The sequence below is a fragment of the Crassostrea angulata genome, chromosome 6 (assembly GCF_025612915.1).
Source record: "Crassostrea angulata isolate pt1a10 chromosome 6, ASM2561291v2, whole genome shotgun sequence".
Taxonomy (NCBI): Eukaryota; Metazoa; Mollusca; class Bivalvia; order Ostreida; family Ostreidae; genus Magallana; species Magallana angulata.
In genome coordinates, this window is record NC_069116.1 from 17,842,751 (window position 1) to 17,868,563 (window position 25,813).

Sequence of the window (25,813 nt, forward strand, 5' to 3'; positions counted from 1 at the left end):
TAATTAATATGTTAAAGAAGACATTTAAGGGCTTAATAAGAGATTTTGTACATTGAGGCATGGTTTATAAAAAAGAGAAAATTCAACTATTTATGATCAAATGACAAACCTTTAGAATAGTTTAATGTAAGAAAGTTGTTTTTTTTTTTGGTAATTAAAAAGTCGCTTTGTATTTACGTCTTACACATACTTGTAACTATGTAAATCTCAAAATATATTTGATAATATGTTCCCGTGTTACTCTTCCAGGAGTGATTTTAGAATTTCCAATTATACCACACTAAATTATACTGTACTGAACATACTGCCTGACTGTAAAACTATTTGACAGTGATTTGCGGGTTATATTCCAACACTCTTTACACATCATATCCTTAAATTAATTAAATATGTAAATATTTATAGGATTTACATGTATCAGTTATTACTTTTTTGTTATTTTCCTTATCAATCTTTACGGCAATTAATCTTTCTCCATAAAAAAACAAACAAAAATTAAAGCTTTTTATTTGAAACATTTAAAAACAAGATAATTCATGCTTCTATTACTACCCTAGTTTGATTGGATTGAAACCTAAAATAATCACTACTTATGGTAAAAACATAATTTATACATTTCACAGAAACTTGCTACTAAATATATTCTTTTCAAACAAGCAAACATAAATCAAAATTTACAAACGTAATCTGATCAAGATTGTTTCAATATTTTTAAGTAGTATATCTAAATCTGTATCATTTTTATGCTTATCTTTTTTCGAATTTGATATGAGAAAAAAGAGAACCATTAAACTACAAACACATTAAATTTATCAAGGCAAAAGGCAAGAACATTTTTTAGAATGAATTTTTTATGATATTGTAAAAACTGTGCAGATTTTAACAAAGTCAAATACAGCAGTTATGTAATCGAGACGATGTGGAGCGTTTAACAGATTTGAAGCTGTTACATGTAATTTACATATTAAAGTATACACTCGGTCAAAAATTATTTTATTCCAAATATGAATTCACCTCTGGGTATTGAGAAGACTTGCTAGTTTTTTGCACAATGAATATTACTTCCCTTTCAGGGTTGATTTTGCTGGATCGTTGCAGATCTGTGGTCTTCTTTTTACTGACATGTTGATAGTTATACAAATATTTTGTCAAATCCCCCATTCTTGATTTACTTAATCTTTTCTTTTCCTCCTTGTCGTCATTGTATTCATCCATTTTATCCAACAAGTGAAGTTCCGAACAATATCGTTTCATTTTCTGTTCTTTTGCATTATCTGTTGTCGGAGTTGATAGTTTTACTTCCTTTTCCCGTGTCCAGTGTTTTGCCTTTAACACGAAAGGTAAGCATTTTGCAAGTGGTTTAACTAAAATTATGTCTTCAAATAGTTCTATCATTTTTAATTTGTTGTATTTAAGAAAAGAATTTCTATCACCGTGTACATCAGAAAATGTCTGGGACATAATAGCAACCAACGCATTAAACAAATGAATGAAAGAAAGTATTACAAATACTACAAATAATGTGTATGCTAGCCACGGGATCCGCGACAGGCTTAGCACGCCAATATCATTCAGACCTACGCCTAGGTTAAACATTGTGAGAAGAGCGCTTGGAAAAGTATCAAACTCGTCTACATCATTAGTTCCACGGAAAAGCATATACATCATTGCTGTAAACGAAAACAACAATCCTACAAAAACCACAACAAAAGGTAAGAAATCCTCTAGAAACCCAGATTTTATCATGTGTGTAAAAGAAACGAGGCGTTTGCTAAATGGAGAAAAATAAAGCATGAAATACCAGCTAGATATCAATGCAAAAACAATGTGATAGTCCCAGTGTAGTTTGAGAATAATCAAACATGACTCCAACAGCGCACTGATGGCTGTTACCAGCAAACAAACTATATAGTCCAAATTATGCATCATTAATCCAAAATTAACAGATTTTCGTGATACCAATTTACAACGTTTTGTTAACGTTATAATGCACAAAAAAGCAAATATAAAGTAAGTTATTCCAACCGTCGTAGTTATAACAACCATTGCATAAAAAAAATCACCAATGTTACGCGATGTCTCACTGTTCGTGGGACAGAACAAAATCTCAGATTTTTTTATAGATGATGCTGTAAACAAAGAAATAAATGTTAAATGAAGGATCATCCAAATGAAAAGGGGTTTCCGGTAAGCCATCCATTTCCTTTGCAAAATAAACCGTACCAATTCTTGGTTCAGGATTTGAAATGCTTCTTTGTGAGAACACCTGGAGTCAAATAAACTTTCTAAAACTGTGATTATCTTTTTATTTTCTTCATTTTTCTTATTACTTTCTTCATTTTCCGTATAACTTATCAATCTATCGAATTCTGTAACATCGTATTCTCTAATGTCGAAAAGACCATCCCTTATATTTGTCATGCGATAGACATCCTGGATATTGATAACAAATTCAAAAAGTTCATTGACACCAAGTTTTGCAGATAAACATAGCAGGGTTGAGCCTGACTTATTCTTCCAGAAAAGAATATCTGTTGGATTTGAAGATGTTGTAGTATCGTGGCAGTATTCGTTAAACTTTTCCCAAAGGAATTCGAATGTTTTTTTTAAATGCTGGGTCTTTTCAGGATATATATCAGCATATTTGATTAAGGAGTGAAAAACAGTATCCCCGTCCTCGTTTTGGTTCCAAATTTTAGCCTTTTGAAGGAGAAGATGAGTGATTATTTGAAAATCTTTTTCCTTACATGCAAGAGCTGCAACACTTAAAGGAAGCTGTCCCATTAAAACGGTGTTCTTGAATTTGCTACCTACTGCACATGTACAGAGCAACTTTTGAATTCCCTCATTTTTTGTATTTTCAAGAATTATTTTGACAGCCTCTAAATTCCCTTTTGCTATGGCAACATGCAGGATTGTCTGACCTTTAAAATTGCTGCTTTGAATTCTTTGTTCCTTCAAAAACTCATTACTATGTTTTAATATTTCTTCTACAAATTTGTTTGTATCCTGAAACTTTAAAGCTATATGTAAAATTGTTTCTCCATTGAATTCCCTCTTTGCGTCTTCATTAAGGATTTTAATTTCTTCTGGGCTTTTTGGTTTTATATTTTTATTTAGATGCTCGACAATTTCGTTTTCCTTTCCAAGACTTAGAACTTCCTTTAATTTTTCTATTCCAGAATCTCCTTTGTCGTTTTTAATTTTGCCTTCCTCTGTAATATTAAAATATAATTGAACAGAAAAGGTTCTTATTGGAGTGAAAATAAAATATGAGTTATTTCATTAAGGAAGATGTGCTGACATCTAATACAATTGAGAATAAAAATATAAACATTTCTTGATATGGCTCGATTCTGACCAGAACTGGCAAACACTGTTGAAAAAAGATTTTAAAAAGCAATACATATGAGGTTCCAGCTGTTGTTTTGTATGCAAAATAGGCATACAAAAACAAAATGATGTCATTATAATCACTTAGAACAGCTGTAGAACTGCGCAGCTGCATACCTATATTAAAGATTTGATAAAATGAAAAAAGAAAGGGGTGTCCTCTCTATGTCCATTTGTTGAGAAATAGGTTGAATTTCGTACATATTTGTCTCAAAATAGTGTACGCATGCTCGACATATAAGGGCGGATAAAATTCGTAAGGGAAATGTTCTGCAAAAACTCTTATTTTACGAATATGTAATTTTAAGTAAACTTAAAAGGTGGAGACATTGTGGGTGTGTAAATGGACTTGAAGGTAAATTTTTGTGGAAATGTAAATGACTGAGTGGAAAAAAAACAAACAAACCAATACCAGGTGAGTGAACACTACTTATATGGCGCTTCTGTATCCGTACCTTATTGATGTCGCACTATCTGTAAATATGTACAAAATCAATGGCTAGTACAAACCCTAAAAAAATACTCCTTAAGTTAATATGGGACACTTCCATGTTGTGACGTATTTTTCGTCGAAATAAACATAAAGTTGAGTGTAATTATATAAGTAGTTTCTTTTTTCAATATTGTCACCCAACAGCATAGCGTAGTGAATTAAAGGGTTTACTACGAATCTGTAAGTCATGAATTCGAATCCCGCTCGGGGTTTTACAAATTTTACCTCTCCAAATATTTTTAAAAGTTTTTTTTTAGTTGAATATTGTAAGGTTTAAAAATTCTCAACCGGTGAAAGTATTTCAATTATTATGTACTTTAATCCACATCAATATTGACAGATGTCCCATACCACTTTTAGGTGTCAGAAAAAAAAGAAAGAAATGGAAACCGTTAATGAATCTAATGACTCAAATGTTCTGAAGGGGTTCCAAATGCGTGAAATAATGCAAAGGTATAAATAGTATACAGAGTACCCTCGCAGGTTTTATGCATTGAAAAGAAACCCAGGGACGTTATATGGATGAAATCACAACGGAATTAAGGGGTAAGGATGGAGTACAATAAAGTTTGGGACAAGTACAGGAACAGGCGAACGACACACTTTACACAATCACAGAATACATACACGCACAAGAAACTATGTGAAGAGAGCTTAGATTGCCGAGAGACTACATTGTCAAACCTAAATTTCGAATAACTTGTCAAGAAAAACAAATTTCAAAATTGCAAACAAGAGCTTTAGAAAATAACATTATCATTAGTAGTCTTGATGAAAAATTCACAAAAATCAAAACCGCTAAAAGTATAGCAAAGGTCGTCAGAAACATGTTCATCCATAAAATGGGTCTAGAAGAAGATAGTGTGGACGCACATCAAATCAACGCGTACAATGAATATAACTAGATGAACTGAAAACCTTGGTTAAGATATAACAAGACGTGTCTTAGAATTGTCCATCTAAAAATACGCCTCCCACAGGATCCCATCCTACACTGGAACCTTCTCAGTGAAAAGTCGAGCTGTGAAGGAAGAGGACCAAGACTCAGCTGAAATTTACATCAGAAAATCAACAGCGCCACAGCCAAGGTGAAGGAGTGAAGGTGAAATGTATTGGACACTGGAGCTTAAATATAAACTATTTGAGAACATTTTTACAAGAAATACTTACCTGCTTTAAAACTCTGTGATACTTCAAAATTCTTAAACTCACAGCATCAAATAAATTACATATTCCATATTTTAGATACAATTAAGTTCGTTTACGAATTCAAGATACTATGTATAAAAATGTTGGAATGATTGTGGAGAGTGTAACTTACTGCAATGGCCGAGTTCAAGACCTGTCCTCAGACGTAATCTTCTTAGAAGCGTCCAAAAACATACGTTAAAAACAATTTAGTCTCGTATTTGCATTTAATTACGTTTCATTCTGAAGTAAAACAATCATAATATTGTAATGACGAGACCACCTCCGTCTGTAATCTTTCAAAAAGGACTATGAAACCTATAAGTTTAAGGAAAAGACCTGCATGACCTGAAATTGATAAGGTATAAGACTACGATAGAAATTAGTTTTCCCTTAATTGTTAACCTTCAAGGCAGGTTTTATGTGTATATGTTTTCATAGTAAAACAAAGCCAAGGTGGCTAGTAAACTTTATGTTAAACATCCTTCAATTTTCCATTCCCAGGGACAAACAGAAACATTTTTTTTAAAACCAGCATTTAAAGCTCTAATGTGTTATTCACTTCAATCTGTTCCAGCTTGTCAATTTTCAACTATCATTAACATTTAATCACCATCTGTTATTTATACAAAAGTCATTTTTAAAGTTCTGCCTATCAGTTATTTAGGTTAGCCAATTATTACTTTACTATAAACAAGTCTATTTCTTTTTTATTTTAAAAGTTCAAACACTGTTTTGTTTCAAATGATAAACATACTTGCAAAACTATTTTGACCATACAACTTCTAATTAATTACTAAATATGAAGAACAAAAGAAAGATAACTTCATTATAAAGAAGCAAGGGAAGATAACGCCATTATGAAGAAGAAAGAGAAGATAACTCAAATAAGGGTTACAACCCTCCCCCGAACACTTTCCAAATGCTTTCACAATATCTTAACTTTCGTTGGACAGCTTCATTCTTTCTCTTTTCTAAAGGTGTGTATAAACTAATTTCTTTCATTGAAATTCCCGAGCAGAACAAAATAATAAGACAAATATACATGTATACCCCCTCCTTTCAGCCATAACCCTTGTCTTTCATGTAAAATATTATTAAAGATGACAGCTTAATGGTTTTTTTTTCTAAATATGGAGGCAGTTTTTGTTCTGTATCAGCAATTTTTTAAAAACATTTTCTATACATTAACATTAAATGACCATAACCTGCATTAAGAACCCTTATCCCTATGAGTGTTTTGGACCCTCTCTAGATTCAAATTCCTTCATTGGGAGACATGAAATTAAAAATTTTGATAGTAGAAGTAAATAAGACAATTTTTAAACATTAATTGCATTAACACGATATGACTACATTAGCCCCGCCCTAGAATCAGAACCCCTTCCTCGAGGGACATGACATTTAGAATTTTGGTAGAGGGCTTCCTGCTCTACAAAATCCTAAGTTAAGTTTTCCTTACAGGTGTTGGATTTATAAACATTATATGCATTAACACTATACATCCATTTTGTCCCCACCCTGGAAAAAAACATACTCCATAGGACATGAAATTTACAATTTCTAAACACAGTAAAAGATTAAGAGAAGCTCTAATTCAGTTACTATAAATACTGAAAAAAATACACTACGTAGGAGAGGAATCTAAAATAAGAATACCAAAAGAGCACTGATCAACATTGGAACAAGAGGTTTGGTGAGAAATCGTGCCTTAAGCTCCTTTCACAATTGGCGTACGAGCAGAAGCGAGAAAATATTCGGGCGACCGAAAAAATAAGATATGGTTCGTAAATTTTGTCATATTACAGTGAGGTTGCCATTAACGAATCGTCTCCATAAACGAATCACTTTCAGATAAACAATTCTGTATTTTTCCTTTAAATGTTTAATACTTAACTTAACATACCCTGTCATGTAGAGTTATTCTTGTTTTAATTATTTATCATGAAATTATTAAATTTTATCTTGTTTTATGTCGTAATTTCTAAACAAACATGAACAAGCGTGCAGCTGACTACTTTCACTTTTCGGTTGAGCACTGATGTGAACGGCTCATTGTATGTAAGCATATTTGGTACAGATGTTTAATAAAATTATCTGTCTACAAGCACTGAAAGCGTCAAACAATTTCTTAATCAGAGAATAATTGTATTAGCTATATGTTGTGGGTAGTCAGGGTTCCAATAACGAATCACCGAGATGCGGGGATCATGGAGGGATCATATCAAAATTAATTGATACCACTACGATTATTTGCACATCTGCTTCAATTAATAAAAACCTAGAAACAACAGTAAAAGATTTTAAAAACACATCTCATTCCCATTTTCTAGAACATTTTTCCATTCGATTATAATTTCAACCATATTTTGCTTTCCCCAGTTCCCTGTACTAATACGGATATTTATTGATTTAAAACCCCTTGCCTTACAAACTAAAGTTTTTCGTATTCAGTGACATATAGTACTTTATTTCCTAAAAATATAATTTTCCTTGAACGTGGATCCAGTTTGCAGATTCATTATACATTTTTAATTTCGTTTTAAAAATATTTCATAAGTACAAACGGTCGCTGATTCCATACATGTACATGTCATGGAAAATATTTATTTTCCTTAAACACCTATCCAGCTTGCACATTCAGTCATTCACTATACATTTCTAGATTTGTTTAAAAATATTTCATAGTTCAAATGATCGCCGATTCAAAACGTCTGTCTTCCTGGTATCTGTTCTTCCATTTCTAACGGTAGAGGTTTCTTTTCCTTTTCCTTTTTTTTCTTTTTTTTTTGCTGGATGTCAATACTGGGTCCTGTTTTTGTTTTTTGGGGTTTCTTTTGTTGCTTAACTATACAATTACTAAACCATTTCTAGGCAATTTTGTGTATTTCATTTTGTTTACTTTAAAATCGCCCTAGAATATGCTTCTAGATCTTTTGAAACCTTTTTTATAATTAGTTACCGTTGTGTATTCAAATTCAACTTTTCTATCGTACGTGCTAAGAAATCTTTAAAAAATTCGGAATGGCTTAATTTTTTGGAATAAATTAAAAAAAAAAAAAAAAAAAAGGTAGAAATTGAAATTCATTTTTTTTTTAATTTTTATGCGATGGGTAATTTTCCTCGCGATATTCTTCAAGTTTCTATATGTTTATTTTTTTTTCTAAGTATCATTACGCCGCATGAAAAATCTATGATGTAGTACATATATGTTATAAAAACCCAATCTGATACAGTATTTAATTAATATCGACACATAATTTCAATGCAAATAACTTAAACCCGTTGCGACACGAACTTCATCATTCTGTGAGTTCTATGAAGTGAATAACGTCACTTGTCTATGCAATTTTGGGAAAACCCTCGTATGTCGTTTTTTTTCCTCGATCCTTTTACATGTATAATTCTTTGTAATTTCATGAAAAGATGTTTATATACATGTATCTCATAAAATTAACAATATTGATGACTTACAATGACTAAAAATTAAATGATTTTTAATAAATTGGTGGATTAAAGTTTATAAATCATGCAGTAATTTTTTTTTTACCATTGAATTCATTGTTATTTTTTCATGAATTGTCGGGTTCAATAGAATGAACACTTCACTCAAAATGAAAAAAGTATTAGCCTTTCCATTTTTCTTATTTATGCTTTAAATCATATTAAAACTTAAAAATAAATTCCGACGCTGTCCCTAATAAAAAATAATCAGCTGTATATCACGTGATTCGGTAATGGAGAAAATGATCCGCTAAAGGAGAACACATTGTTCATCAAAGTACAGCGATATTTTTTGTTTAATCAGTGGTTGTTGGGAAAGAAATATATGATGTTATGAGTCAAGTATGGTACAATAAAATAATGTTGTATTATGAATTTATCTCGGGCTTGGTTACGTTCTATCGACGCGAATTTACTTAGTGATTCGTAAAAGGCGACCTCACTGTATAAAAAAAATTCTGTGTACGAATTGATTTTTTTTTTGAGCATGCACAGAAAAAAGTTTTGTAAAAGTTAGAAACGTCGTTATTAGTCCCCTACCGGTTTCACCGGAGGGGACTATAGCTTTCCTCTGCGTCCGTCAGTCCGTCTGTCCGTCCGTCCGTCCGTCTGTCTGTCTGTCCGTCCGTCAGTCCGTCTGTCTGTCCCACTTCAGTTTTCCACACTTTTTTTCTTTATGCATTTGAGGAATAATATGAAACTTGCTGAACAGCTTCAAAATGTCAAACTACAGATCAAGTTTACACTTTTGTAGCGTCTGATTGACATATTTTCGAGAAAATTAATTTTTTATATTCCAATTTTTTAATTTTCGGGTTCGTTATCGGGTTCGGTGTGTAACTGAATAAACGAGGTCAGTATGTAGTCAGTAATAATATCGTGCGTTACTTGAACCATTCCTTTTTCTGTACCATTCCTTTTATCATTTCTAACGAACAAATAAATTCTATAAAATAGCGTCAAGCATTGTGTTGTAAATTTATTCGGCAGGGTTTTTTGTATTATTATTACAATCGGGTTCGTTGTCGGGTTGGGCTGTTTAACTGTTTGGTTTGATTCGGGGTACAGAAGACGGTAAGAAATGATATTGTGCATAACAGTGCATTGTTTTCACAAATTTTTACCAGCGAATACAGAATAGACTTGGCGAAATTACAGGAGATGAAATAAAGAGTATTATTTTACCTATTTCCTATTTAATTTCTATATCAACTATATAGTTTTAATTTCCTCTGTTCTTTTATCTCTGATTAAAGCATGACATCTCGTTTACAATAGCTCTGAAATAGTTGTGTGCTTGGAAGCTTTCATAGAATAATACAAACCGGTAGGGGACGTGTATTGCTTATGCAATACTCTCAGAATGCTTGTTTGTAATGTGCTGCAATCCGCTGTGGACCATCATACCATAACATGGTGTCAGAATTATAGTTTCATAGAAAACGATGATCGCAAAATGGATCTAGCAGGTATTTCGAAACCGCAGATTCAATAGGACGCATCAAACCAACTCGAGGCGTGGAAGAAATCGAGACAGCACGTGGAACATATTTTTGAAGGACCTCTTGCTGATAAAAGAAACTGAAGATTCTAATATTTACTTCTATGGACAGGAGAAAAGGACCGAGATGTTTACAATATTTGGACTCTCAGCGAAGATGAAGGTAAATCGCTAGAAGTACATTTCATGAAATTTCAAGAATACGTACATCCCAAGCACAATCCAGTCTCTTCGAGTTATATTTTCAATAACGAAACACAAGGTGCACGAGATGTGGAGCATTATATAACCCACATGCGTCTATTTAATTAACGAAAGGCTGTGCGTTTGGTAGAGCAGATGATGAGATGATTAGAGACCGCCTTGTATTTGGCACAAACTCAGCTAAGGTGAGAGAGACTGATCAACGAAGATTCAATAGGACGCATCAAACCAACTCGAGGCGTGGAAGAAATCGAGACAGCACGTGGAACATATTTTTGAAGGACCTCTTGCTGATAAAAGAAACTGAAGATTCTAATATTTACTTCTATGGACAGGAGAAAAGGACCGAGATGTTTACAATATTTGGACTCTCAGCGAAGATGAAGGTAAATCGCTAGAAGTACATTTCATGAAATTTCAAGAATACGTACATCCCAAGCACAATCCAGTCTCTTCGAGATATATTTTCAATAACGAAACACAAGGTGCACGAGATGTGGAGCATTATATAACCCACATGCGTCTATTTAATTAACGAAAGGCTGTGCGTTTGGTAGAGCAGATGATGAGATGATTAGAGACCGCCTTGTATTTGGCACAAACTCAGCTAAGGTGCGAGAGACTGATCAACGAAGGGGCACAACTCATATTGGAGAAAGCAATCCAAATTGCTCAGAATTTTGAATACTCGCAGCAGCAGCTTAAGACGATGGGGCCGCCTGGAACAGATAATTCCACCATTTTGAAGGATGTCAATGTAGTGACTCGTGGCAGACCTCATTTTCGGGGACGTGGCCGAGGAAACATTCATGCTCACATATCTAAGTACCGTCGCGCAGGAGACTTCTCATATAGGACGAGATCATCACTGAGGACAAGACAACGCGTTCGCGCATCAAGATAAGTGTCAGAATTTTGGTTTGGACCATCACAAAGATGCCCGATGTCCTGCAAAAGGAAAACAGTGTACCCAATGCCGATGATGGAATCATTTCTCAATAGTGTGCAAAAGTGTTTGTGAAATTCATGAATATAGTGGTGTAGATGAATATGATGATGTGTGTCAATCATTTGAAAATGTTGATCATATGATGGTTTATTTACTGATTGCATTGGAAAATCATGTACAAGTGTCACAAATAGTGAAGCATTTGCTAAATTGAATGTATTACATGCAGGGTCAAACAGCACTGTAAAATGTAAACTAGACACAGGTTCTCAAGTAAATGTATTCCCCATCAATGTATTTAGACGTACGCAAGTATCATGCTCTCTCCGTCCAGCCCAATATTTTTAGGGGATGGGGGTTCCCCCACGTAAGTCAGTAAGTGTTTGCAGTCTAGATTTTGATTGCAAGAGTCGAAGGGTACAGACAGACTTTCATGTCATTGATCCACAGGCTCCAACTATCTTGGGGTTACCGTCATGTTTAAACCTAGGACTTGTAAAACTAGTTGACTCAGTAAATCTGACCCCACCTTCCAAGTCCCTTGATTAAGATACAGTACTCGCCGAATACCAAGATATATTTACAGGCATAGGTTTTTTCCCAGATGAAGGTAAGATTGAATTTGACCCAACTATACAAACAGCTATTCATCCAACCCGTAGGGTCCCGCAGGTTATATATATAAAGCTTAAGGTAGAATTAGAGAGGATGAAAAAGGTCAAGGTAATTACAAAGGTAAAAAAAATCACCCCAATGGGTTAATTCCCTGGTTATACCTGAAAATCCAAACGGATCACTTAGAATTTGTTTAGACCCATGAGATCTAAATAAGGCTATTCGTCGCCCACACTACCTCATAAAAACTCCCAAAGACGTTCTTCCACAGCTCTGTAAAGCAAAGTACTTTACACTACTAGATGCTCGTAGTGGCTATTGGACATTGAAACCCACAGAAAAGTCTAGCATGTTGACTACTTTCAATACCCTTATGATAGGTATAGATTTCTAAGACTTCCCTTTGGTCTAAAGTCATCCTAAGATGAATTTCAACGCAAAATTGATGAATGCTTTGAAGATTTACCAGGTTTAGTCGCTATAGTTGACGATGTTCTTGTTTACCAAGACCAAAGCAAAGCATGATACAAACTTGCGTGCGGTTCTGCAACGATGCAGAGAAAAAGGCTTAAAGCTTAATCCTGATAAACTTGCTGTTTGTCATACAGAAGTAGACTATTTAGGTCGTATAATTTCCGTTCAAGGTGTTGCTAGAGACTGTGTTACAGTAGGTATGATTACCTATTTAGCAAAATTTACGCCAAGCTTGTCAGAGGTAACTGCTTCATTGAGGATGCTATCATCGTCTAGGTTTGAATTTGTCTTGACAGAAATAGGTCAGAAACTGTTCAAGATTCCCAGTTAGTTACCTTAATGAGTGCTATCCTAAACGGTTGGCCAGAGCATATAGCTCAATGTGCACTCTCTGTAAGAGATTTCTGGAATTGAAGAAATGAATTGTCTGTTATAGATCAGTTAGTTATGATAGGAAATAGAATTTTCATTCCAAGGTCAATGCAATATGAAATGTTGCATAAACAACACAGAAGGGGTAGGGTAGAGAGAACCCTTAGACGGACCCGAGACTCTATGTTATTGGCCTGGTATATCACAAGTACGTGATATGGTTCTTACTTGCACTACATGCCTTACCAACCGCAACTTAAAACCTAGGGAACCAGAAGAACCTGAATATCCATGGCAGGTTGTTGCCACTAATCTTTTCACATGGGAAGATCAGGATTTTCATGTAGTAGTAGGTTATAACAGTAGATTTTTTTTTAAATCTTTAAACTTCCAAACACAACTAGTCAGAGTGTTATCTCTAAACTACAATAATCATTCTCTAGAAATGGTATTCCTGAGAAAGTAGTATCAGATAATGGTCCACGATACTTTAGTCATGAATATAGGGATTTTGCTCTCCAGTGGAACTTTAACCACAGAATTTCTAGTCCCAGATATCCCCAGTCTAATGGACTCGTTGAACGAATTGTCCAGACTGCCAAAGATCTGTTGACAAAGTCTTAGAAAGATGGACACAACTTGTTTATCGTTCGACACCCCTCAGTATTGGTCTTTTACCATCTCAATTACTCATGTCTAGAAGGTTACGTTCAGACTTGCCTATGCACCCCTCATTGAAACCTCGTGGACCTGACCAGTTTGATGTCAAACACCCCATTATGTGATAAGGTGAAATCAAAACAAAATTATGACAAGAGATCAAAATTATCACCACCTTTGAATAAGGGAGATAATGTTATATAGAGTTCAGTTGAATTCCAAGACATGGACCCCAGCAACTATCTTAGAATCTCACAATGATTGGTAATATCTTGTTAAAACACACAATTGCTCAGTTTAAAGGAGAAATAGCAGACAAATCTTTAGGTCAAGGGAAAAGGCAGAAAGTGATATTGAAACCCCAAATATTTCAATAATATCACCACAGCCTGTTACCGAACCTGAAACCAAGACATTTGACCCAGACAATGTCCAACCCATGTCTACTAACACATTAAGTGACCAACCTATTAACTTTGTCTAAACCAGTACAAAATGACAAGCCACATGTTACCAGGTCAGGCAGGATTGTTAAACCAAAACAAATACTGAATCTTTGAATATCTGTTGTTTTTAATTTGATATTATATATCATGACAGTCATTATATATGCAGTTATGGAATGTAATTTAGACAATTAAAGACAATATTCTGTCAATGTGTTTACCAAACCAACATAAGACATTTTGGCTCTTCAGTTAATTGTCATTATTTGTGTACAATGTGGTAAAAACATAAAATTTATTGTGTAAAGTCAATTTCCAATTCTCTTGAAAAAAGGGAGATGTCATATTAGAAGAAATATTCTATGTACGAATTGATTTGTTTATTGAGCATGCGCAGAAAATAAGTTTTATAAAATTTAGAAATGGCGTTTTTAGTAATGTGCTGAAATCCGCTTACATCCGTGGCTCATCATACCATAACGAATATGATGCGAAAAAGTACTCATACGAACCTCGCACGATTCAGAGCGACCGTAGTGCGATGTAAATGCATTGAATCTTGTGATATCTCTTGCGTCCATATGCGACTGATGTACACTGAAAGGAAGTGTAAGATTATATGATAGGATCGTACCAATGACCAGATAATCGGACGAATGAACGGCGCTCGTCCATTACTGCGTTTTATTGTACGAATGCTCAAGCGAGTCAGAAAAGGGGTATATATATCGCATGTTCCGTCTCTCTTCAATTGAAATGGTTGAATGCAAGAGAAGATACCGCCCAAGAAGCAAAAACTACAGCCAAAATCAAGGTCAATTGTGGGCTTAAACAGATATGTTTATACAGTGTATAATGTATAAGGGAACTATTCGCCCCCGTTTGCATTTTATTTTCGCTCTTTTTGTCAGTTAGCAATTAAGACTAATACTAGTGACAAAGCATGGAAGCTGAAACCGATAAAGCTTGCAATGATATTAAAACGTTGCAAAATTACATGAGTCAGGTTGAGCAACTGTCTTATGGTCGCACAACACACGCGTAAACATTTGAACTTAATCTTACAAGAATCGTGAATCGTTCTTGCGAGTGCACAAAAACAATGTAACATGTTCGTTCAAATGATCTTGCTTGAATTCTGAATAGGGAGAGAGCAAGTCCACTATTTTGAGGAGACTTGATGCGACCACTAAAAGGCATGCATCGAATGCAAGGGCTCGTGCAACAAATGCAATTGCTCGCGTAAAGTGTTGTAAATAGCTTAAGCACCAATTGTAAAAGAGGCAAAAAAAACAAAATACACATGGTCATCCGTACCTTATAAAGTGATTACAAGACCTGGAGAAAATGTATACTCGATTCAGCTTGCAGACAGATCAGACCAAGGCGTAATGTTACAAGAATCACTGTTGGATACCGATGAAGAGGTTGAAGAGAATAGTGATAGTAAGGTGATTGTTGACAGGGCTATGGACATCACATCACAACAAGAAACCCTAGGAGATGAGAGTCGAGATGATGATACTGGTGAAAACAGGGAAGATGAAGTTCCCGATGAAACAAAAGAATACCGACCGAGGCGTGCAGGATGTCAAACTGATGGAAAACACTCCAATCCGTATTGAAAATTACTTTTAAAAAACTGTAATTTCACTCAGTATAAAAACACTTGGAAAAAATTGTAATCTACTCTTTGAAATATTATGCACTCTTTTCCCTTTCAAATCTTAGTAAACTCAAGATCATACGTGCTCCAACGAGTTGTCACACGTAAACACTGATTATTATTTTTTTCTTTGTTTGGTTTTTGTATTTGTTTTTTGGGGGTTTTTTTGTTTTGTTTTGATTTTTTGGGTTTTTTAATTTCTTTTGTTTTATCTTTTTATCTAAAAAAAAACTTTCGATTTATTTTTTAAAAATACGAACTTTAAAAAATATATATTGTATAAACATTGTAGTAACACCACCAATAATCTGACATGTCGTTTTTTTATGGCGGCGTATTATTATAAATAAATATTTGAACTTTCACGTGAATGAACTATATGATTACCTTGGCAATTTTGGAAATCATTGTAATTTACATTTGTTGAAGCATTCATGGTTGATTTGCGTGTGGCCTTTTCTTTATTTGAACTTTGATCTTTGTTCTGCACTGGACCTCTTTCATCTATTACTGCTTGGCAAAGCATATTAATATCTTTAAATACATCTACATCTTAAAATATAACAAACTCCTTAACGATAAGGAATACTCACATATTTATATACTATTCAATATTTTGGATATATTTCCTTCGTTTATTCAACATTGTTGTATATATGTCAAGTAAACAGGCAGATATTTCATATCTCTGATTAAATTTTTTTAACAAATATTGATTTCACCAATTCAGCTTTTCGACACTGACCTGATTTACGTTCAGATGTTCCTACTCGTACTTTGTTACATGGCACCTGTCAAGTACATCGATCGGTTAAGACGTTTAAGTTAAAAGCCTCATAGATCTATGCCTTGTTTATCCTTCTTAACAATCTATTTTTGTTATTGTCGCAGTTTAGTCTGATTAATGATAAATAATAAAATATTTCAATGAAAATTTTTAATTTCAATAGCGTTTATGATACTAAATATTGCTACCAAGCAAATTCTTTAAATTAATTATATTTCCTACATAAAATGGTTCTTTAGTACTAGATATTGTATTCAAATCTGGATGTAGAATCCCTTTAGAAATATAATGCAATACATCTGAGTAAACAATTTCTCATATAGCAGAGTCAAAGAAATCGAAGTTGGTTACATATATTTCTTATCTGATTAAAAGTTATCTTGTGCTTTGAAGACATTATGCAGTATTGTGTGTTTTTCGCCTTTGTGTTCAAGTTTTAAAGAGAGATTTAAATACAATGTGAACGATAGTTAATATGACGAGAATGATTATATTGGTACTTGAGCAGACATGCGTTCAATACTCCCAAAGTCAAAATTTGAATACAAAAAGATACAATTTTTTGCAAAACTTGCAGATAGATCTATTTTCTGTTTAATGTGAAAGAAATATATGGTTTCGACATCATACTTCATGTATTTAAAAGTTAGTTAAAATGATGGGGGTGGGGAATAGATATTTAACCTTAAGAAAATTTAATTCTATATTTAAATGACTATTAAGGAACCATTAATTTATCTGTATTAATATCAATTTGAAGTGTTCAGGGTACACGAAGACAATTCGATTCATTTTTTTAATCTTGATTAGACATAAGACTCAATTGTTTGCCATTCTTGAACGAGTGTGGGATATATCTTTCGAATACTCACTTTTCTTCTCTTATGTAGTCAGGTTTTTTTTTTCTTTTCTGGTCACAACTTCCAAGATTTGTATTTTCAAAAGGCCTTTACCAAAATATCTGCGTCAGAAATAAATAATAAAGAGACATTTGAAAACACTGACCTGTTCCACTCCTTTGAAAGAGAAAAATTAACAAAACATCAACATTATCAGGCATTCTGGATATACATATACGTAAAGATCGATTTTATTATCTTTGGCAAAAAACGGGATATTTTTCAGGAATGGGAAATCTTTTTCTTCTAAGATACTCATTTGCAAACATATACCAAATCTACTAATTACAAAAGCAATCATGATAAAAACAATTTGATTATTTACCCAAATTACATACCCTGAATATGGTCTGCGTCACAATTTAAAATGATTCTTGACTATTTCCCCCTCTTCTTATGTTGAATATCTGTTCAGTCTGCACGTTAAGACACGTAAAATATTATCACAAAAATCTATTTTTAATCTATCATAACAAAATAAATCGATTAAGTACGTGATTTTATTCTGTATATCATTGATCACTTGGACCTTTTCGTGATAAATGCTCGTCTTTCAAATGACAGAATGATGTCATAAGAACAAGCATATACAGGCAAGATCTATGACGTTCGGTAGCTAATGCTGAATGACCTTGATTATGGTTTTACACCAGCAACTTATTACTTTCAAATGCATAATTCTTGGCATTGTGAGAGAAAGCAATTATTTGAATGTTGCATAATTTGGAATTTTGTTGAATAGTTAAAAAAATTCTGATAAAAATTCCGATAAATCAAATAAATTCATTTAACATTATTTTGTTCACCTCTGAAAGAGAGAAAAAAGTTTCAATACTCACCCAAGTTTTGTAGTATTCTAGTAGGTATTTTCAAAAACAACAAATTATTAGTGTTATGTTTCAGACAGCGTCATTTGGACTCAAAAAATAACTAACGATTCTAGACTATTGAATTCTTTTAAATTCTGATTGGTAGAAGTACATGTACAAAGTTCAATTTCTCTGTGAAAACTACTGCGCACATTTTAGCGTTATCATTGAAAGAATGCAAATCGTGACATGAAACAGGTTTTGAGGTATTGATTTGATAAAGGGATTATTTGCTTCAAGGCCCTTAGTAAAGTGAAAAGCAATCATTAACGGAGTAATATTAAAATTTCACATTGAATTTCATCTTTAATACATTTGCCAAGGTAATTTACCACTAGTATCGAAAACATCAAATACTGGATTTTTAGGCATCAATACGTTTAAGTTCCAAGATCTTTCTGCGCCAGCAAATAGCGTTTAGGCAACAAGATGTTTAGGTACCAGGACGTTTAGGCAACAGTCGTTTATGGCATGCCAGATTCAGAAATATGAGCTAACACAGTTTCAATAATTATCGACCGTAAATGATATTTCGAGGAGAGAACTAGACGCGATTTGAGATTAAATAATATATTTCAAAATATTTAGAATAGTTATTATAGGTTTTTTTAATGCTTCATCAAACTTTGAAAGTCAAAACTTGAGTTCCAAGCAATTTTTTGTTTTGTAAACAAAGCTAGAGCCTGGTATTGTTTACATAACTGCCATATTGTTATAATCTTTATTCAAATGTTGCTTTTTCTGATGATAGTATTTATCAACGCATTGAATCAGATTATCTTGTTTACTACCAGTCATTCCTTACTTTAAATTATTTGTTAACAAATATAAGACTCGGGCTTTGTTTACATTACAATGAAATCTCCCCACTGTATCTCTGATAAACTTTAACGTTCACATGTTGATCAGTCATTCAAAAATGCAAAAAGTAAACTATCTTATGCATATAAAATAGATAATAAAACAATGATCTCAATTTGTGCTTCGGACACTTTAACTGTTATTTAACTATAGTTTTAATCTGTAAAACATTATTAAATGGTAAGCTTTATTTAAGAGTTACTTTAGAGTTGTTAATCGGAGTTTTACAAATCGTGAAACTATATTAATATTTTTGATCGTAGATAACAAATCGTCAAAATTGAACTATTATATAAACTATGTTTTGCAATCGTAATAGTTTTTTAGTGTTAAATAAAGTTTAGATTGTCTTTACATGTTCATGGATTTAGAAGTCCATACAACCTGACCTCTTCATTCGAAATGCCGCCGACTATATTTTTTCCGTAGGTTTAATAGGAACCTGTATATGTACCCCACTAGCAGCTGTAGAACAATCGAAAATATTATGGCGACCACAGACTTCTTTGAATTTATGTCGTCTTCAAAATCAATCGATATTTCTTGAGTTGTCAATGTGATAATGTGTTATTCACTCTGAGATACTTAAAAAAAACACAAAAGACGATCATTTAAAAACGCATTTAATAACCACAAAAGAACTTAAACAATCTGACGATGTAGAACGAAATAAATTAAACAAATAAATAAATAAACAAACAAACAAAAATTAATGTTTAAAACCATATTATCCTGATCAGTAGCCCTGTCTTTTTAGAAACGCGAAAAAATGAACATCAAGTAAATTGACTTCAATTAAACAATATCCTGAAATAAAAGAGAACTTGTTCAAAATTTAACAGCTGTTTTAAACAAAATACAATGTACTTCCTCCATCACATAAAACCATCATATTTTAGAGAATATCAAAATAAAAATCCATAAAATGTCAAAACTTATCGATATTTATTGAAACACAACACGATTTCTTAAGTACATGTAATTTCAAAACTGTTCCACAGGTATACTGTTTTACTCTAAGTAAAATGATTACTAATAGATTCCTGATCTATTATGTTTATGCTGTTAAAGAATATAAAGAAATCAAAAAAATGATCGGTGATTTGCAACCCGATACATTTCCGTAGTCAGTCAGTAACTCCTGTATTAAGACACCAAGAATGCTATCTGATGTTTTTGAAAACTCACTTGGTCTTCTTCAAGGGGAGGTATTGCAAGTACAAGAGTTAAATCTTTTTACGTTAATGTATGCTGATGACATGGTGTGTTTTGCAGAATCTGTACATGAACTTCAACCAATGTTGAACACGTTGTATGATTACACTTTAAAATGGGACTTGGCCATTAATACAGATAAAACAAAAGTTGTAGTATTTAGAAATGGAGGTAAAATCCATGAAAACGAAAAATGGCATATACATACTGACCATATAGAAGTTGTAGATAAATTTATGTACCTTGGTGTTTTATTGAACTACAATGGGAATTTTAATGAAACACAAAAACAATTAGCCAGTCAAGGTAGAAAAGCAATGTTCTGTCTAAGATCTAAGGTTAGTCAATTGAATTTAAATGTGGAAACTATGTTCTCTCTTTTTGACACTTATGTAAGTAGTATATTGAATTACGGATGTGAAGTCTGGGGAAACCACAGTGCGGGTGACATTGAGAAAATACATTTAGAATTCATAAAAAATGTTCTGTGTGTTAGAAAAAATACAAATACGTCTATGGTGTATTTTGAAACTGGCAGGTTGTCTTTGAGGATTGTACGCTATTTTCGGATTTTTAAGTTTTGGTTTAAATTATTACAAAGTAAAAATTGCATTTTGAGGTCATGTTATGATAAAATATTAGAAGAGTGTGAACACAAATTGAAAAATGTATCAAACTGGGTGTCAAATATCAAAGACAAATTGTTTGAAATTGGTTTAGGCTACTTCTGGGCTGACCATCACAAAATATGTTATAAAAGCCATTTTTTACTTATTAAGCAAAGAATAATAGATACTTTTGTACAAACTCTTTTTGCAGATATGAATAGTTCATCTAGATGTATGTTATATAAATGTATTATTGACCATTTTTCACTGCAATATTATTTGGTGAAACCCATTCCTTGTATTTACAAAAACCACTCAGTAAAATCAGAATGTCATCACATAATTTATCCATAGAAAGTGGACGCCACAGAAATATTGTGCGAAATAACAGAGTATGTGAATTTTGTAGATCCGAAATTGAAGATGAATATCACTTTGTCTTAATATGTCCACGATACCAGCAATTAAGAGCCATATATATAAAAAATTACTATTGGAAAAAACCATCAATGTATAAATTTATACAGCTATTATGTGTAAACAATGTTAGAGAACTCTGTAACTTAGGAAAATTCTTGCATCATGCCTTCAAACTACATGTTGACTGATATACTATTTTTATAACAATTGTTGTAATTAAATTGATGTGTTGAATTGACATTCTCCAACGCTATCATCACTGTATTACATATTTATTGCTATTACCATTTGTTAGTAAATCCATGCAATGTGCTGCACATATTATTTATAAAAATTTCATATGCAATAAGATGTATGTCTTACGCAATAAAGAAAGTTGAAGTTGAACTAAACTAATAAGTGTTTTGTTTTCCCGACTATTAAAGGGACTTGGACATGATTTTAGATCAAACATTTTATTTCTATTTTTTATGTATAAAATGGTTTACTGGTGCATTTTAAATGATTGACCAAAATATTGAATGTTAAAGTCAAGTTACAAGCGAGATACAGAGGGTTATGTAAACAAAGCTCGAGTCTTATAGTTGTTTACAAAAATGTAATGTAGAAAATTACCATTTCTTAGACAAAATGACATGTAAAAACAATTTAAACTTATTCAATATCTTCATAAATACTATTACCAACAGAAGAAAGATACATTTGATTGAAACTTACACCAATACATCACATTATGTAAAAAATGACAATATTTGAGATTTCCTTACAAAACAAAGAATTATGAACTCTGTATCTTGCTTATAACTTGATATTTGACTTTCAAATTTTGACATAGCATTGTAAACTTCTATATTAATCAATATAAACATTGAAAATGAAAAAAAAATGAAAATTTTAAGTCAAATCGTGTCCAAGTCCCTTTAAGTGAGACAGTTACTCAAAAGAAGTGTTGATCACATCATTAAATTCCACACAGTTTTATTTTTTCAACAGTAAATAAATTTCAGAAATCTTTATACCAACAGTAACCTATTTTCAACAATAAACTGTTATATCTAAGATATTAAATAATAAACAACTCAAAACCATTCAAAACTTTTTAAAATCTTTCTGAACTATTTTGTGCTAATGTTAATATTGCCGATATTTACGGTGCAGTTACTAAGGCATATAGGTCTGAATTGTCGTTGCTTCTATTGGACTCTGTGTTTCAAATCTGCGAAAAGTTGATCAAATTCAACCCAGTAAGATCGCATTCCATTATTTGTGATTCACAAGCCGTTAACGAAGATAATAAATTAGCCAGAATAGCATGCCTTTTGGTACTTGGTAACGTTGGCAAGCTGGATGTTGGAATATTTTCGCTGATTGACTCGCCTTCTGAAATTTGTCTGCAACACTAACTCGTTGGTAGACACTCGGGCTCTGTATGGAACTATGTCCAGTGACCAACATTACTTAGGAGGGTCCATACACGCACTTTAAATTGAAGAAAGGATGCTCCAGTTGCTCTTATATAATGGTTTATATGTACTTTTGACAAGTTTGTAGCCTTGCTCAGTGAGCTGAGAAAAATTATCAGCTTCTCGCTAGCAGGATCATTACAGAATCACACTGCATCAGATTCGAGAAAACTTTCTTTTGGTCGCTGCTATAGCTTGTAAAAGGGAACATTTCTGATTTATTGAATTGAAAATATATTATAAATTAAAAATGAAAAAAAAATCAATGATTTCTTTAATTAATTACAAAGCTAAAAAAAAAATGACCAGTTGTAAAACAAATGCATATACTTGTACTAATGGAATGTATAACAAATTTAATATCGAATTCTCAATTTGATATTGTTTATCTTAAATAAACATGTTTGATTCAATGACTGGATGAGCATGATAGATTCATTAACATTTAACCTATACATGTATTAAAATAGCATTTTATTAATAAAGTACATTTTTCAAAGTTTCGATTAATTTTTCAAAATTGGTTTATAAAATGTCTAAAAGAGTATTAAAGCAATAATATTTGACAAACTTAAAGAAATTTAATAGATGTTAATGTCTGTGACGTCATATTTAATGATTCTACAATCATATATCAAATTTACACAAAATCACACTTGCAGAGAATATCCTTCTGTGACAAGGAAATAGGTGTCTTTACAAAGAAATATTATCCCAAATTTGAAACATAATGCCATGGAAGAAAAAAATTTAGATAATACACCAAATAAATATTTTTGTAAATTTACCTAATTTTACTTTAATCATAGTCATCACCAAAACCAACTCTTTTGTTTCGGTCTATTTGAAATTTGACAGATTTAAGAGAACTGTTTAAATTTTTCACATGATAAAGAGTCTTTCATGTCACAGGTATCAACCTTATTTTTTGGGAGACTTATTTCTCCCTAACTGAAACGTAGTGAGAAGTTAAAGAAATCAGGGAGATTGTCATTATTTGATACATCATAACCGACAGGAATGATAATATATATATATCAACCTTAATTAAACTTGGATTAAATATGAGCAGATATTTGTATTTGGCCCATGCTGATGAATAAGCCGAACAAACTGATTGGTAAAACAAAAAAGATGTGGGTCTCCTTAAAACGAATTTTGGTAAAATTAGGTTTCTTTTTTTTTTAAAAATATCCATTCAATGTGGTAAAAAAAACCAATTCTGTCGGCGGGATTTCAGTGGGTCGGTCGCATTAGGGGAAACATAGATATTTTTAACTTTGGCCTGATTTGAGAAATATTTTACGGTGTAGTGAGCCACTTTAAGACGTTTTGACCAGCGTCTTCGTCAGTTTCAACTCGGATCATTTTTGTTTTTGTCATGGTATGCAAGTTTAATTTCCCGTCTACAAAAAACATTTGGATGTCAAGCTACACTTTATTGAAGATACCCTGTGGTGTATTAATAGACAGATGCATACTTGTATATAATGATTTCAAGTCAGTGTCTGATAATATGGGATGGTGAACCACGTCTCCCATCCCCATTTGTTTTGCTTCGGCTAACACAGCCTTATTAAAACATCTTCCAAATCAATGAATCTTATATCTACTGTACAATAAAAACTACTATTTTTTAGAATATGGTTTCATCCTATTTTAAATCTTTTTTAATGCTATGATAATAGGTCACATACTTACTTTTGAATTATCGTAAGTAAGCCTCTATTTTCTGAACCGTAATATTTGCCTAAACTTCAAAGACACATTTTTCAAAACGAGTCCAATGCATGGATCTGTTGTACATTTGTTTAATTAAGAACATTGTGCAATTTGTGTAAATTTTAAAAAGCCTTAAGACCGAAATTTCAAATATTTTATTATCTAGATTTTTTGCAACTCAACATGAAAACTAATGGAATACGTGTGCATTGACATTTTAAATGTACACCGAACAACTGCAACCTGCAATGTTAGCCTGTAATATTTGTAACTGAGAGTGTGTCCAATTTGAACAACAGGCAAAGGGTTGAAAACATGCTTAGTAATTTCAGAATATTGGACGTTCTTTGAGGTCATTAAGTCTATTCAAATTCGCATTTGGTAATACTGATGTATATATTGTCTGTATTGAGTAAATATAAAGAAAGAAGCACATGTTTATTTAGATTTGCTTAGAATAAAGATCTTTATTTACCTTTGACCCCTGTGTGTACAAATCGAGCTATATGGAACGATGATTTACCAGTTCTCAAATCAGTGGAATCGATGATCAAGCAAAACATTTTTAAATCAATTTTTCATACATTATTTACGATTTTGGATTCGATTTATTTTGTTAGATTTATATCTTTTGCACATGCAAAGCCTAAAAATATAGTAGTAAACATGGGTGGGGTTTTCTCTTAGTATACCCCCTCACCCTTTTTAGTCGGTCCATTTTGGCAATTAATGTCATTGACAAATATTTTTTAAAAAATATTTCCTAGCCAATAGCTCAGTCAGTGGGTAATTTATTTTAGATATAGAAATTTTCATTTTTTTACAGTAAGCCCCTTCCTCCGAAAAAGTAATTAATTGTTAACATTACTGTTTAAGCAATACATGTACATGTAAATAATATGTAGATATATCAAATATCTAGTATGTACAAATACACTTCAAAATATTTTTCTATATACTGTTAAGGGTATTTTCCATGACATCATTCAAGTACCCCCCCCCAACCCCCAATACTTGAGAGATAGCAAATGGAGGATCCAAGTTTACACAGAAGTATTCATTTAAGGAAAATAGTATCTATAGTCTGAAACAATTTCTTTGCAAAAAATCTACTAAGCGGAAATGCTTAAGTTGTCATTTACTTTAGTCATCAAATGCATATATTAACAGCGATCACCTATGTGTAGTAATTATCGTTAACACGATTTACAGTTATGATTATACAAACCAACAAACTTTCATAAGTTTTCATCCGTCTTTGAATTATCTTTCTTGTCCTGTTGACGGATGTTCACACTACATGGACTGCATGCATTTTAGAACACGTGCAAGATCGGCACATATATCTCATTGGTTAAATATTTTAATCCAGAATAATTCTCTTGCTCTATCTCTTTCCTTCTCAATCTTGATACAATACTTTTTTCTATTAAAAAAATTAACATTAAAATCATCTGATTGATTCTCTCATGTAAGTAAGTAAACGAAAAATGATTTCAATGTA

At 32.5% G+C, this 25,813-nt stretch overlaps 1 protein-coding gene across 4 annotated transcripts; it reads right to left on the bottom strand.

The window, feature by feature from the left end:
* Positions 1-491: 491 nt before the first annotated feature.
* Positions 492-18,215, bottom strand: LOC128186490 (transient receptor potential cation channel subfamily V member 4-like). Of its 4 annotated transcripts, none has more exons than XM_052856280.1 (6): positions 17,991-18,215; positions 17,490-17,567; positions 17,125-17,213; positions 16,211-16,256; positions 15,853-15,975; positions 492-3,215 (listed from the first exon to the last, which is right to left on the bottom strand). In XM_052856280.1, the coding sequence occupies exons 5-6, from the start codon at positions 15,899-15,901 to the stop codon at positions 994-996; spliced, it is 2,271 nt and encodes a 756-aa protein (XP_052712240.1). In that variant the 5' UTR covers positions 15,902-15,975; positions 16,211-16,256; positions 17,125-17,213; positions 17,490-17,567; positions 17,991-18,215; the 3' UTR covers positions 492-993. The 4 variants fall into 4 exon arrangements, 3 of the variants coding, with proteins under 3 accessions (XP_052712240.1, XP_052712241.1, XP_052712239.1); XM_052856281.1 differs by having other exon boundaries at positions 16,211-16,362; XR_008243957.1 differs by having other exon boundaries at positions 1,208-1,326.
* Between the last annotated feature and the right edge of the window lie 7,598 nt (positions 18,216-25,813).